This window comes from Cervus canadensis, chromosome 22, assembly GCF_019320065.1.
Source record: "Cervus canadensis isolate Bull #8, Minnesota chromosome 22, ASM1932006v1, whole genome shotgun sequence".
NCBI lineage: Eukaryota > Metazoa > Chordata > Mammalia > Artiodactyla > Cervidae > Cervus > Cervus canadensis.
This window is the reverse complement of record NC_057407.1, coordinates 21,456,080-21,471,100: the sequence shown is the minus strand read 5'-3', so window position 1 is coordinate 21,471,100 and position 15,021 is coordinate 21,456,080. Positions and strand designations below refer to the sequence as shown.

At 42.0% G+C, this 15,021-nt stretch overlaps 1 protein-coding gene across 11 annotated transcripts in view; it reads left to right on the top strand.

Annotated features, from left to right (window-relative positions):
* The window catches only part of CADPS (calcium dependent secretion activator), a 469,363-nt gene that overhangs the window by 375,309 nt on the left and 79,033 nt on the right, over positions 1-15,021 (top strand). For 6 of the 11 annotated variants that reach the window (XM_043442944.1, XM_043442950.1, XM_043442947.1 and 3 more), the window contains 3 exons: positions 280-421; positions 8,223-8,369; positions 11,717-11,872. In XM_043442944.1, coding sequence (XP_043298879.1) covers positions 280-421; positions 8,223-8,369; positions 11,717-11,872 — 445 coding nt within the window. The remainder of the gene's footprint in view (positions 1-279; positions 422-8,222; positions 8,370-11,716; positions 11,873-15,021) is intronic. The other 5 variants (XM_043442949.1, XM_043442951.1, XM_043442954.1 and 2 more) reach the window with 1 other exon arrangement.

Genomic DNA, 15,021 nt, shown 5'->3' with positions numbered 1-15,021 from the left:
ATTCCCTTTTCTGGAGAGTGACACAAACGAGTAAAAGGTTTTTGAATTCCATTATCCTTCCACGCAGATTGAAGCATGATGCCATTCATGTACCTTTTGCTTTGCTTCTTCTCCTCCTTCTTCCCATCCTCCTCCTCCTCATCTTCGTCCTCTTCCTCCTCCTTTTTGGCTTTTTAAGAAGCAGTATATTTAAAAGAGAAAACAGTCCTCTCTGTGTCAATGTTGTATGCTGATAAAGCTACCGTGGATTCTTACTGAGCTTTTGCTTATCTGTTCTAGATAATTTGTGCAATGGAAAATTTCACAGACACCTGCAAGACCTGTTTGCCCCACTTGTGGTTAGATATGTGGATTTGATGGAGTCCTCAATTGCACAATCCATTCACAGGGGCTTTGAGCGGGAGTCATGGGAACCAGTCAAGTAAGGAAACCTCTTTTGATACTATCGGAGTTTGGGTGCAAATGGCTGGAGAGTCATACAGAAATGGATTAATGGTGTCTTATGGTGTTCCATTGTTTACATGGACGGCGAGCAAACACATTACTCACAACTATGATGCTCATACCCTCCTTGTCCAAGGAGGGGAGCGGGGAAGAGGTTGAGAAATGTTTCATGAAATGAAATCTTCATTTTATTGCACAAGATAGATAAGCAATATGGGATATAAACCTGCCTATAATATTTGTACTGTGTATCTTTCTTTAGTGGTTTTACCCCTAGGAATTGACATTTCCCAAAGTGGATTCCATAGGAATCTAGACAAGGAGTCAGGAATCTTTTTCGTGAAAGACCAGATAGTAAATATTTAGGCTTTTCAAGCCACACAATCTGTATCAGCTCTCCACTCTACAGTAGCCCTAAAGCAGCAACAGACAATAGGTAAATGAACAAGTGTAGCTGTATTCCCCTATGACTTTATTTACAAAAGCAGGAAACTGGCCTGTGAGCCAGTTTGTCATTTCTTGGCCTAGGCTTTTGAGGTGCTCCTCAAGAAAAGGTCTTTGTGGCCAAATACGTTTAGGAAACTCTGCATACCCCCCTCATCTACCCAACGCCCTTGTCTCCTGGGTAGCCTCCAAGGAGTATTTCAAAACTCGGAGAGTACAGTAATACCAAAACTTGTTTGCCTGTGCTTAATCTAGAACTTTATGAATTATTGCTTATTTTCCCAGCAGGATATTTATCCTGTAGGACCAAGCACAGGAAACCCTTAGGTTGTGATTTTGACAGTTTCCACGGCTGCCTGGCAGACAGACCCTGTCAGAAACGGGCAGCAGATTCAGGGCCGCCTCCATTCCCCGGCGAGGAAACGGGGCTGTCACTGAAGGCTGCCGGGGGGTCAGTCTGTCAGACCCTCCCCCCACCGCGTTTCTGGAGAAGTGAAGAACTTCTTGAGGGAGAGAATTTTCTGATAGGCTTAGAAAAGCTCCAGTAAAGCCTGATAAGAGCTTTGCTCTGTTAGATTCTCTCTCTCTCTCTTTTTTTTTTTTTTCTGTAGGCAAACCATTTTGTTCTTTTGGTCCTTTACATCTGTGGGATGTGGCAACCAGCGCAAAGTGAAGGAGGGTGTGTACCACACCCTGTCAGGCGCTCCAGAGCAGATGTTCAGGAGCCTTCTCTCAACTTGGAAGCCTTGACTTGCACCCTGTGTTTCAGTGGTTTTCTGATATTACACTGGATCAGATTCTGACTCATAAAAGAATCAATGCAAAATAGGTTTTTCAACCCACCCCCCCCCCCCTTTCCACATCTGAGCCACATAAGAAGTCTCTTGACTTCTGAGCCTAATTGAGTCTCTTAACTTCTAACCTACTGAGCAGGTTAATAGGCAGTAGCTCTTCATTTGCAAGTACCAAAATATATATATATATATAAATTTTTGCTTATAATTCTCAGGTTTACAACAGTTTCTTAATACAACCCTGCTGACTTTCAACTCATGAGAATAGAAACGGGACCTTTGATGATAAAGCGTGAACAAGTGTACTTTTTTAAATGCTCACTCGAATGAAGACAGTTGTCCTGTGCAGAACGATTGTGAAAAAAGAAAAGGTTAAAATGAGTAATACTCACATTTTGAAAATAGCAGTGGTCTTGAAATAGCATTTACTTACTTGGGTTTAAATGGTGAAGGCTACTACCATCAGCACGCACGGGAGGAAGTGATGGGCTTCCGGATGTTCCTGTTTCTTACAGGGCCCTAGAGTCAGGGGCCTTGCTCTCCAGTTAGTAGCCAGAAGGCAAGGGCTTGAACCTCTGTAAGTGTCTTCTCATCTGTAAAACTTAAGTTTTAAAAACGTCTCTACTCAGTATGTGAGATTTGTCCTGAAGCTCTGTAATCACGTCCCTGAAGTCATTTTTAACCTGTTAAATTCTTCAGAAACCTTCTGCACCATAACATATACGTAATCAGTCAGAAGTAAAAGTAGACTCAGAATCATTTTCACAATTGGAAATGGGTGGAAGTCTTGGTCTGGGAATGTTCTCACATGGTGTTTTTAAGGGGTAGAAATAAATAAAATATGAACTCTCAGATTAGTAATTTAAAGATCTGAAAATTAGCAAAGAGTTGATCATTTGTGAGTAATAACCTAAAAATAGTTTATAGGGATGTGTTTTTTTCTTAAGTAGCTTTTTTCTCTCCTAAACTGTGCTGTGAGTGGGCTCATGAATATGACTGCGGTTTATTTAATTCATACTAAATAGTTTTAATTCATACTAAATACATGGTTTTCAGAGTAAGTAGAGGTATTGGAAAATGCCAGCTAATACATATGCTAAATTTAAATTGTCTGAAATCACCTACATTTTATTAGCTGATTTGTAAACAGAATGTGGATACCGTGGAATAGATTTGCAGAATGGCTGGCATATGTAAAGGGTATAAAAGGGAATACAAAATTGAGAGCGCACCAGTGTGATCAGAAGGAATAAATCGCTCTGCTTCTTACCATGTAAGAGGAAACCATGAGCTTCTGTCTGACCTCTAGATAGAGGGTTGATAAAGACGCAGAGGTCCCTTTCTTTGCTCAGATAAAGAATGATCCTTTTGGAGTGGCTCTCACCAGGGTGCTCAGAAATAAGAAGTTGACTTGGGTGGTTTGCTCAGTCGTCTCTAATTGTGTGACATGGTCCTGCGGCACACACACATACACGCAGAAACAAACACCACAGCCTTTCTCCCGAACAGTTCTTAAACTCAAATAGTTCTGTTCTACTTTTCAAAAGTCATCGTTACAGCACCTGATTTACATAAAATGACTGAGAAATGCATTGTAAAACCTACTTCAGGAAAAACTGGTCCAGTTGACTCTTGAACAGCATGGGTTTGAATGGCACAGGTCCGCTAATACAGGGGTTTTTTTCTGGTAGTAAATATGACAGTTCTACACAGAGGTTGGTTGAATCCACAGAAATGGAACTGAGGATAAGGGGGAACCATGGGTACAAGGGCTAAGTATAAACTTATATGTGAATTTTTAACTGCACAGGAGTCAGTGCTTCTAAAGCCCCACATTGTTCAAGAGTTAACAAAATATTTAAAATGTTAAAGCAAAACAGAACTCTGACAAGGAAATGCTACCAATATATCAAAGTTCCTAAGAAAGGAGTTTAAATATTCTTTATCCTTCAGATTTTCTTCCTTCAAAATATGGTCCTGTAAAAGAAAATAGAGCATCATCATTAAGGTTTCATACAACTGAAGTCATTTGATAGAAAGGGTGAAATGACCGGGTCCTTATTGCTGCCTTTCTCTAGAAAGGTGAGCTTCCATCTCTGCAAGAAGAGAAAAGGGGAGCTGCATCTCTGTTTCCATTAAACCAGATGGTGGTCATGATTTGAATCTCCAGGCTTTGGTGGAAAATGTCATCCCATAGCTTCTCACCACAGCTGAAGTCAGTCAGCCTCTCGAGGGCAAGCCCGGGCTGGAGCCCATGGCCCTGTCAGGGGTTTCCATCAGGATACGTCATAGGGCCGCCACCCACAGCTGGGCAGGTTGTTCAGAACCCTTCCAGTGGCCCTGAGTATGAGCTTCTGGTCCTAGCAGATGGACCGCATTCTACCAGCTTTTAAGAGTTGATTTGTTGCTAGTCATGTCATCCTGCCCCATGTGGAAGAAAGCTTAGCAAGTGTCTAATCTAAAGCTTGCAGAAAGCCCCCTGCACTACTCTTGTGCTGACAGATCATCTCCAGTCTCACTTCCCAGCACAAGGAATCCACGCTTCACAGTTGCCCCTTTCAGGTCAGGATGGTTCTGAATTGTAGAACTAAACACTGCTTCTTGATACATGCACACTGGAAAAACTGGGTTTCTCATTTCTCAAAATGCTCACGCTGTCTCTCTGCCTGAGATAGACATGTGAAAAATATTAAAATATTGTCTTTTCCCAGATTATTAAAGATGTCAATATCTTAATAAAATGTCAGGCCAAAGATACCATAGCAATATGCAGGTGTCCTGGTATGAAATAGACAAATATTAGACTAAGAGGAAGAACTCTTTAACTCTGCTAGTAACTTGCTGAGTGACCTTGGGGAAATCCAATGACCTTCTTGAGCCTCAGTGTCCTCCTTTGTAAAACAGGAACTTTGAATACCCAAGACTTTCTAACAGTGACATTCTAGAAAATCTGATTTTCCATATTCATTCCATATACACATTTAATCAGCAGTGCCTTCCTAACCCCTCAGACAGGACCTAGGGCAGGTGTTCAGTAAGCATGTATTGATTAGCTGGTATATATTAAGAAACCTTTACAGGCTGAAAACTGTTACGCGTACCACAGGAGAACTATGGGGAAAAGAAATTGAAAAAAAAAAGATACATTCCCCTGAATGGAGGTTTCAATCTGGTTGGGTCTGAGCAACATGCACACAAGAAAAATGACTTTTATGGGGAACACGGGTGGTGATAGTAAACAAAAAGTTGAGAAACACCCCCTCTAAACTCTAGAAAGATATCCAAGAGTGCCCCATGGACCAAAGTAGGGATTAGACCTAAGGATACACCAGGAAAGAAGTTTTAGTGTTCAGAGCACACAGACAAGACAAGATATACTACATGTATCCAGGCAACAAACAGTTGATACAATGGAAGGCTTTCTGTGTCCTAAATCTAACCCCATCCAGAAATCTAAAGCAGAAGACTTTGAGAGAAGACCCAACAATACCCTCTCTGCCCAAGACATAAGTGTGCTAGTCACTCAGTTGTGTCCAACTCTTTGCGACCCCGTGGGCTATAACCCACCTGGCTCCTCTGTCCATGGGATTCCCCAGGCAAGAATACTGGAGTGGGTTGCCATGCCCTTTTCTAGGGGATTTTCTCAACCGAGGGATCGAACCCAGGCCTCCTGCATTGCAGACAGATTCTTTACCATCTGAGCCACCAGGAAAGCCCCAAAATTAATCCTGGACGTAGGGAATGACTCTATCATCCATAGACATGATGAGATGTGCACACATTTGTAATTTTCATCCTTTTGTGAGAGAGAGCAACTGAGAGTATTTTAATCTAGTGCTCCAGGGATGAGTCCTTTGACATGAATGGGAGCTACCCTGAAAAAGGTCCCCAAAATGAAAAGGTCCCCAAACTCATTCAGCAGTACCCAAAATGAATGAGTCTTAATTTTTAACATGTATCTGTTGTTACGATTGCAATTTACACTTCTTACACTATCCAGAGATACCCAATTATGATTTTTACAGAGAAGTATGCTGGACTTGTTTCTATGCAGTTGCTAAACAGCCCTCTAAAGTTATAATTTGTCATATCCATCAGCCACTGCAGTCTACCACTCTGTAGACCTGAGTGCTACAGGAAAATTCCCCCTTTCACATATATATGAGTCACATATAATGCTTGAAATTGACTCTTAGATGATTAATATGTTATTAATATCCAAATGAATTATCAATAACATTAGTAATACACTATGTTATTTTGCTAAAATCAGAAATGTCAAGCATGTTTCTTCAGCCTTTTAAAACTAGATCACAAGGATATGTCACAGAACGAAAATGTTTCTATGAGTCCAGTACAGCAGTCTGGCCAAATGTCATACTTTGCCAATACAATATGTTTTGATTAAGTATTTTAAAAAAATTTCATGTTTAAAACAAAACTCATTTCTAATTTGTGTGCCCACCCTCCGCTAATGTGTTTAAATTGAGTTGCTGTTGCATATATTTGTATGTTATTCATTCCTAGCTACTTTTAATTTGCTCAGAATTGACATTTTAACTTTCCAGGCTGCCATCTCGAAAGATCTTCTAATTCCTTGATCAATATTCAGTGTGTGTATCATTTAATGATCACATTTGCTTATATAGGCTTACACATGTCTCAGTGGAAATCGCCAATGGTTTTATTGCATAGCAGTGTTTAAGAATGAGAACCACCAGGGACCGAATTCAAAGGCAGATTCCTCAGTTAAACAGAGAAACATGGAAGTCAGAGTTCCATTTTCCTTCTACTTAATAGCTTTAGCTAAGCTCTTGATCATTCCCACGAGAGCGCCCCTTCGTCCCAAGCAGAGAAGTGTAATTGGCTTTCCCCAAATGTGAAGTGTTAAGGACAAACGTTCGAGACACCTGTTTCCCTTGAGGAAGAGAATGCCGGGCTGGCAATTTTGCATCCTAGGTTCCTCCATCTACCATCCAGGGCTCTATTCCCATTATGAAAGGCCAGCTCATTTCTAGAGGGAGACAGATGTCCAGATTATCTCAGGGGTCCAAAATTTCAAACCTATCAGGAGATTTGCCCCCCTCAGCAAGCCCAGAGGCAGCTCCAGCCTTTGCAAGAGCTGTGTTAGTCAAATACAGCTTGCCCGGGGCAGAGCTGCTTTGGCAAAACTTACTCTTCTTCTGCAAGATCCAAAAAGAAAACCTCAACTTCTTTGCCAAAATGCTGTCAACTCCACTTAAACAGGAAGGCTCCTCTCAGATGCAGAGTTAGGCTGGGCTCCACTGTGCCAGTGACTTTGGCTGGATGGAACACCCTTGAAATGCCACTACAGAATCTCACGATGCCAGCTGGTTGAGCAGTGTATGACACAGTCCCTCCAAAGAGATGTGGTTGATTCGCTTTGGAGTTTTCATTTTGTTTTACTTCCTTTCTTTACTCATAAAGCCATCCATCTCTCTTTCATCTCCTCAGTTGATCAATCTTTGCTCAAAAAGAAAACCTGATACAAGGTCACAATTTTTAACTGTTTATTACTTTTTAACTTAAATTTTGACTTTTTACAGAAAATATAAAACTTGATTAATATTCAAATGACAATCACACAAATCAAGAAACAGAATATCCCCAGCGCTCTACACGGCCCTGTCATCCTTTCCTCCAGTCTCTATCTCACTTTCAGAAGTAATTGCTTATAGCAGAAGACCGCATTTTAAATCCTCTTGTGGTCAAAGAATTTACTGTAAGAGCTGAATTTGGGATTCTTTTCCTTTTTTTTTTTTGAGTGTAAGCATTTATCTGCATTAATTAGACTTAGTTTGGGAGGGGAGGTCTCCATTTTCTTTAAGTGTTCTATAAAATTATACAAAGCTAATCGTTCCTCTTGACACAATTCCTTTATCTTTGCCATCTACCCTGATGCCCCATTGCACATACACTGTCTTCAGAAGTAGGGGTTGGAAAGAATTCAGGTTTTGTCCACTATCGTTATGTGTGGGTTCAAGTGGGTGAATTTCCTGCTCCATCTTGTACCTACTCTCTGACTTAAGAAAATGTGCCTCCATCAAAAATAACTCGTAAACAAGAGTGAAAAAATCAAAGTGTTCTACCCTTTCTATCAGTCCCAGCTACTTCACTGCAACCCTAGCCACAGCAAGGCCAAGAATTCCCTCAACTTAAAATTTTTTGTCTGAGACAGGTCCAGACCCTCACAGCAGTGGATCTGGAAACTGAAAGCCCCTCACACAGGCATTGAAATAACATGTGTAACATCATTGTATATAGGTGTCCATGAGTGTCCACACTTTTCAGTCGCTCTGTGGTTAATTTTTTTCCCATTAATTTTTATCATTTCTCTCTGAACAACTGAGCCACACCACAGCACCCCATCCGTAAGCTGCTTTCTGAAATGTGTTGCTTAAGTTTTCACTGTTGTCTTTCTGTGGACTTAGCCAGTTTATTTACAGCTGTTGTGTGCTTCTGCCACATCTGCATTGTCACTGTGATGGTATTTTTTCTTTCTGTCTGTTTCTTCCACAGGAGTTTAACCAGTAATCTACCCAATGTGAACCTACCCAATGTGAACCTTCCCAAAGTACCAAATCTACCAGTTAACATCCCTCTAGGCATCCCACAAATGCCTACTTTTTCGGCACCGTCATGGATGGCTGCTATATATGATGCTGAGTGTGTATTCAGTTCACATTAGATCTCATTTAAATTTAAGTGATCTTGGCATGGATATGTATTGTTTATTTCTATACATCCTATATAACAGAGATGGAGATGGATAATTAGACATATTTTGCTGATCATACAGAGACAATATTGTTTATTTCTGGCATGCAGCGTGTTTGTAAGACGTTGGCTATATATACCGCACTAACAATTTGTCTTACGCCCACTGAATGTTTGAGAACTGTGTTTCACTTCCTGAATTCCTTTGCAAAAGGCTTCTTCCCATGTTTTGCTTTTTTGTTGTTGTTTTTTTTCTAATCCAGGTGACATGACTTTAGAAATTAATCACCCAAAAATAGTCTAGGAAACCTCTTTGCTGGGCTGGCCAGTCATTTCTGGCTTGATCCAAATCAGAGAGAAAAGCACACCTATCTAGAAGCTGGTTTGGTTTTTTTGTTTTTAATAAAAAAATTCCTAGATAATGTTTAAACCATAAAGCATATTTCTGGTGTCAGCAAATGGCAGAATATAGCAACTGTATGTTCTGGGCTAAACAAAAATTTCTGAATGGATCAAGCCTTAGTAATGTAAATGTTATTTAAAGTACGTTCCAAGGTCATAATACAGTTTGGAGCGTTGAGATCTAGGTAGCAAGAAGATCTCTGAATCTGAGAACACAGTGCCATTAAATTGGGGATGGGCATATCATCTGTGGTTTCAGTGTAGGGCCTTTCTCTGTATTCATCCAAATGCCAGCAATTTATGGGCTTTTTCCATGGAGGTCAGGTCACCCCTTTAAAGCCAGCAGTTGGAAGGGTAGAGGTTGAGAAGTCATTTCTTCTAGCCTAGGAAATGAATCTTCTCTCCTTCTTTCCTAAGCAAGAAGAAGATCCAGCACCCCGAAATCCTCCCTCAGGAAAATTAAATTAGAACCACATGCATGATTTAATAAGTGAAAGAAGGTTTAGTGATCCTGTACCCTCCTTTGATCCTTGTCTTAGACCACAGCTAATTATAGGCCAGATAAGCTTTTTCTTGAAAGAATAAATTGGCACATTTTCAAAGGGAAGTGTTATTATCAAAGGAATAAAAAATGATCTGAAACTGGCAGTGATGTTTTGAAATCTCAGAATCACATTCATCAAGATGGCCCTCCATGTTTTTATTTCTGCAGTAATCCAGGTAGAGAACAGAACTTTAGAATGACTGCTCTACTTGGCTCCTCCAAAGCCGCCTAACATTTTTTTAAAACTCATATGTTTGCTCAAAAGTTCACAAAGAAATCATCTGGTCAATGTGTCTGATTTTCTTTTGAAGACAAATTAAAACCTCCAAAATTTGTATCTGGGAGGGGAAAAAACAAAAACTTAATAAAAAAAAAACCATAAATCATATTCATGCTAAGATGACTATATGAAAAGTTAGATTAGGTAGTGTCTGTTAAAAATTTAAAAATAAATATCTGAAAGCTTCCCTTACCTCCTTCTGTGCATGCTCTGTGACATGTTTTTGAAAAGATATGAATCAAGACATTGTAATAAAGCAGATAATGGTCTCCGTTCAATTAATTAAGGCATGAGTGGGAACACATTTTGGTAACTGCTCAGCAATCAAAATAATCTTGGTGCTATTGCCTTAACATTAACAGTTTATCTTAAAAATAAAAAGAAAATATTCTTTTCCTCATGTCAAAACTTAATAATAAGCTCTTCAAAGAAAAAAGAAAAAAAACCCTAGAAGAATTTTTTGAAACTCTGAAACCAGATGGGTGTCAAAATGTTGTTGTAATAAATACCAATTATTGCATTCATATGTACTTAATGATTTAAAACATACAACCATGCAGTTCCAAAACGGGGTTTAGACTAGACAAAGTTGGGGTTTCTTTTTCCCAAGCCTAGGACGGGATAGGGGGAAGGCTGAACTTTGACGATGCATTCCCCCACTTTTGAACAGTGCCTACCACAGTATCTGAAAAGAAGGTGTAGATTCTCAGTCACCCACCAGGAAATGCCTGATTCTATATCTTTTCATAATTTCAGTTTCCTCCTTTGCCACCTTTCATTTTAAGGACGTGTTTCCATGTTACCTGCTCCTTCGTGTCAGATACATCTACGTACTGACCTCAGACTGGTCTGTCCTTGAGAACGTGACCCTGTTGGTACAGGCCGTGGGCTCCCTCCCGGCATGTTGGGAGTCTGCCCCCCACCCCCACCCCCTGCAGTAGCTGTGTATGCACTTATGCACTAGCTATATTTCTCTCTCTGAAGCATTAATTCAATGCAGCTGGCATCTGTCACAATAGAAACACCCACTCTCATCTGTTTCTATAGACGATGTCAGAACAAGTGGTAATGCATGGTATGTTGGACATTTTATAAATTGCCGTGTTAGCATTAGTGGTATGCGAGGAAGGGGGTGGGGGATGGCCACCCCTTAGAGCTCCCAATGGAATTGTTTTAAAAGAGGAAGCCAGCCAGAGAAGGTTGAGAGGGTGGGAGGTGGAGCAGTTCCCGTACACAGGCTTTCCGTCGCTGCCCCGGGTAAATGTTTCTTAAACATCATTGTACAGAAAGGAATCGAGACCAGTTTCTCCATCTGTACAGAGGACTGGGTAAGATGGTGCAACAGTACAGGAGCTCGGGTTTTGTGCCCTAAAGCTTTGCAAATATTCCTTGTCCACTCACCTGCCCCCACAACCCACCCTGTCTTGGGGCTGCCATGCAATGGGCTGGTCTATGAAAATTGGAATAATAACCAAACTGAGCAAGAATCTCGGATTCAAGGCATCCAGGTGTACTCGGCTTGGTTTGAGTCACCCTAATTTCCTTCCAGCTCTTCAAGGGAGAAAGTGGGTCCTCGCTCACCACTTTGTTAGCACTGTCCTTTTACAACTGAAAGTCTTGTGCAGTCTCCAAGAGGCCTCCGCTCTGGAGGGGAGCTGGGGAAATGCATGAAACCCTGAATTCTGATAACTGCATGTTGCCATGTAGTTATTATCCGTTGAGACTTACTTCTCCCCCTGGTTCGTGGCCTTCATCTGAATCATCACATGTGTTAATGTGGTTATTGAAAGAAGGCTGATTTTTACCATACATTCGAGTGGTGGGGCAACACGCCCGCAGACTCTCACTGGTCTGGAGTAATTGGCCGAACAAAGCCTGTTAAGTCATGTATGGTAAAACTCTGATCTGCCGGTGGAGATTGCCCCTGCCTCCACCGCCAACACGCGTCGTTTTGTATGTGGAAGCCACTGTTTGCCTTAAGCCTTCCAGTCCCCCCCTTGTTCTTGTGTCAGCTTTTGCAGAACCCTCGGCCAGTGGGTGACTCTTGTTTTCTCATTTTTATCCTGCCAGTAATGGATCAGGCACTTCAGAAGATCTGTTCTGGAAACTCGATGCCCTGCAGACCTTCATTCGGGACTTGCACTGGCCCGAAGAGGAGTTTGGAAAGCACCTGGAACAACGGCTGAAGCTGATGGCAAGTGACATGATCGAATCTTGTGTCAAAAGGTGAGCACAGGTGGCTGGACAGGTTCTGCACGCCGTTCCCGCTGTGGACTGACTCAGGAAGGGATGGGTGGCGGCTCTGCGTCAGCCGTCATTTGGAGCGTCTGGGAGCAGGTGACTGCTTGTCATAGTCAGCTGGAGTGGTGACCACATTGCAGCTTCTGTTCACCTTCCCACATCTTGCCAAACCCAACAAAAGAGGGCACAAAATAAGGCTGGCCATGTTTTCATTCAGCTCTGTGAGGAGAGGGTCCTTCTTGTCTATGTATCCTTAATACCCATAAGTGTCTGGCACAAAATGTTTAGTTAATATGTGTGTGTTAAACGTATGAGTGTATGTGTGGGTGGATAGCTGGCTGGAGAGAAAGAGGAGAACCTACTAATCCACTGTTTTAAGCACAGGGAGCAGGCATCTCTTGACTTTCCAGTGATGTGGACAAGACCTCCACAGCACTGTTCATTTTGTGAGTACGTACCACATGCTGACCATGAGTTATCTTGCCCAAAATCTAACCAGATCGCAACAAAGGGCCATGAGACATTAATTGTGCATTTTGGTTTCCTACACATTGCCCATTTTGTCACCATGGCTTATGGGATTGAGGTGGGAATGCTGCATTTGTCCTTTCTAGGTAGACTTTCCCAAGAAATAAGAAGAAAATGAGGACAGGACACATCCACTCAACAAAAACTGTTTGGGCTCCTCCTGTCTGCCAGGCACAGTGCTGAGTTCTTGGCATGCCAAGAAGGATGGGAGATCACATCCCTTCCCTCATGGAGTGTCTATATCTGAATATCAGAGGTATAGAGGAGATTTGCCTTGGTTTGACATCATTATCATCACCCTGTCTATCTCCAGACACACATCCAAGTTCCTTTTCCAGTTCATAGTGGTCTCATTATCTTTCCTAGCTCACAAAACCCCCCAGTCTCCTAGACACCACAGATTCCTCTGGATCTCCAGATGTTGTGTAGTTGAGTTGATGGATCAGTTGTGTGTGATGGGGGCTGGGTTTGGCTGAGAGTGATCTGAATCTGGTATCTTGTATCTTGCAAGAAGAGAAGAGAAGGAATAGCATCAAAACTGGAAGCCGAAAAGGCGAAAGAACAGCACAGTCCCAGGTTGGGAGCATCTCAGCAGGAATTGGGAAAGGGGCTGTGTGCACCAAGGACTCTGGGCAGGTATCTGATGGCACTTCTAAGAGCTTAAAGTCCTAGGGACTCAGGTTTTGTGTTTTACTCTTTTCTTCCCAATCGTAGAACCAAAGGCAAGCCTATTTCTCAAACCAGTGGTCAAAATCTTTCCTTAGGGTTTTGATTTCCACCATTTCCTACATGCTCATTTCTAGGAAAAGCAAATCTTTCCCTAAAGCCATACCATCCCACCAAAAACTCCTTGCATGGCGGTCTCCCTGTGCTGAAAAGTTCTCCCTTGATCTATAACTAGTGGCTACAGTGCACTAGAATGAAGCCTTACTAGCTTCTGGTCTGTGCACACAATTGTACACAAAGACTTGTTTGCCCTTTTCTGAGAAGCCAGACTTCTAAGTACAGAGTAAGAAATAGGGAGATGCTGGAAGGAAAAGGGAAGACACAGGGATGTGAAAGGTAGATAGTGACTCTATTTCCTCCCTCACCACGTGGCTTGGCTAACGGGATCTTAGTTCCCCAACCAGGGATTGAACCTGCCACGCCCTCTGCTGTGAAAGTTCAGAGTCCTAACCACTGGACGGCCAGGGAATTCCCCTTACCACACATCTTTATGGTTCATCCACCTCCGAGACTGTGGGCTGCTGAAAAGCAGGAAGTGTGTCTTGTTCGTTCTGAGCCCCTCACCCTCCTCAGGTCCCCTCCTCATGCCTGACACATAGCAGCTGTTAGGTAACCTTTTGTGAACAGAAGTTGGTCAGCTTCACATGTACCTGAACTGGACATGTAAATTTCCCGAGGTCCCTTTCAACTGAGGCCCCAACAAAAGCAGATCTGGGCAAGCATAGTGGCAAATACCATCCCCAGACCTCCAGATTCAGAAGTTAAAAAGTGAAGAAGGCCTTGGATGTTGTAAGACATAGAATGCACATGAGTAGAGCCTATAACATTAGCTTTCCTCTTTGGGAAAGAATAAAAGGGTCTTGTTCTAGAAGGACAAGAACATTATTGCATAGGTGTAAATGCGCAGTGCCTGAAAGTCAATCAGGCACTTATTTCCAAGTTTCTCACCAATCGAAATCATACATTTGATGGAGCCTCTGGTCTCCTTTATGTGAGATCCACACAAAATAAGGCACCCTAACCACCCTCTGAGAGGCAATGTATTAACTGACCTTGGCTTTTCCATCCCATGGAGCCCTCTTAGTCATATTAATTTTGCATTCAGCTTCCTTTTTTCACAGCCACACACTCCAAGGGCTCTGAACAGCTCTCCTGTGAAAACAGAAGACGATTACCTCATTGTAAGGGAGTGATTTAGCATTTCCATTTCTCAAATTGGGGCCAGAACTGGCACACAAACCTCAGAAGATCAGCACAGGGACCTGTCCAAGTCAGTCCGCATCAGGCCCCCTTTTCACAAAACCAGAAAGCAATGTATTTTCAACGTAGCTTCAAATGATCATCATGATTAGAAAGCTTCTTCAGTGCACCGAGTCTTTGGGAGCCAAGATACATTTATCTTTAACATGATCATATAATATATAGGAGTGTTTTAAGGGGTTTTTTTTTCCCTTTTAGTTTTTTTTTTTCCCTTAAGAACTGGGCTTCCAACCTTAGAAATTATACTTGGCTTCCCTACATGCACCCAGGGTGTGTTAGCAAGCTGGCATCCTTTCCTGAGCTAACTAGCTGTGTGGTCCTCCCTATGCACTGTTAGAAAACTGCTACAAATACCTCTTAAAGCAGTGCTCTCCTGGTGGCTGCGTGATCTCCAGAACCTGACCGTGAACAATGCTCAAAATATGCACCAGACGGAAGGAGCTTTATTAAAGCCACTTACTAACCAGGTGCTTTTTTTAAAAGACATGTCGTGACATTGACCCACTTCTCTGAAACCTCTTAAAATCTTAACTGGTCCCCTTTACAATGCTGATATCAAGGATCACATCTCAGCCCTGTATTACCACCTGCTCATATCAGACTAGGTTTTTCCTGTGGGC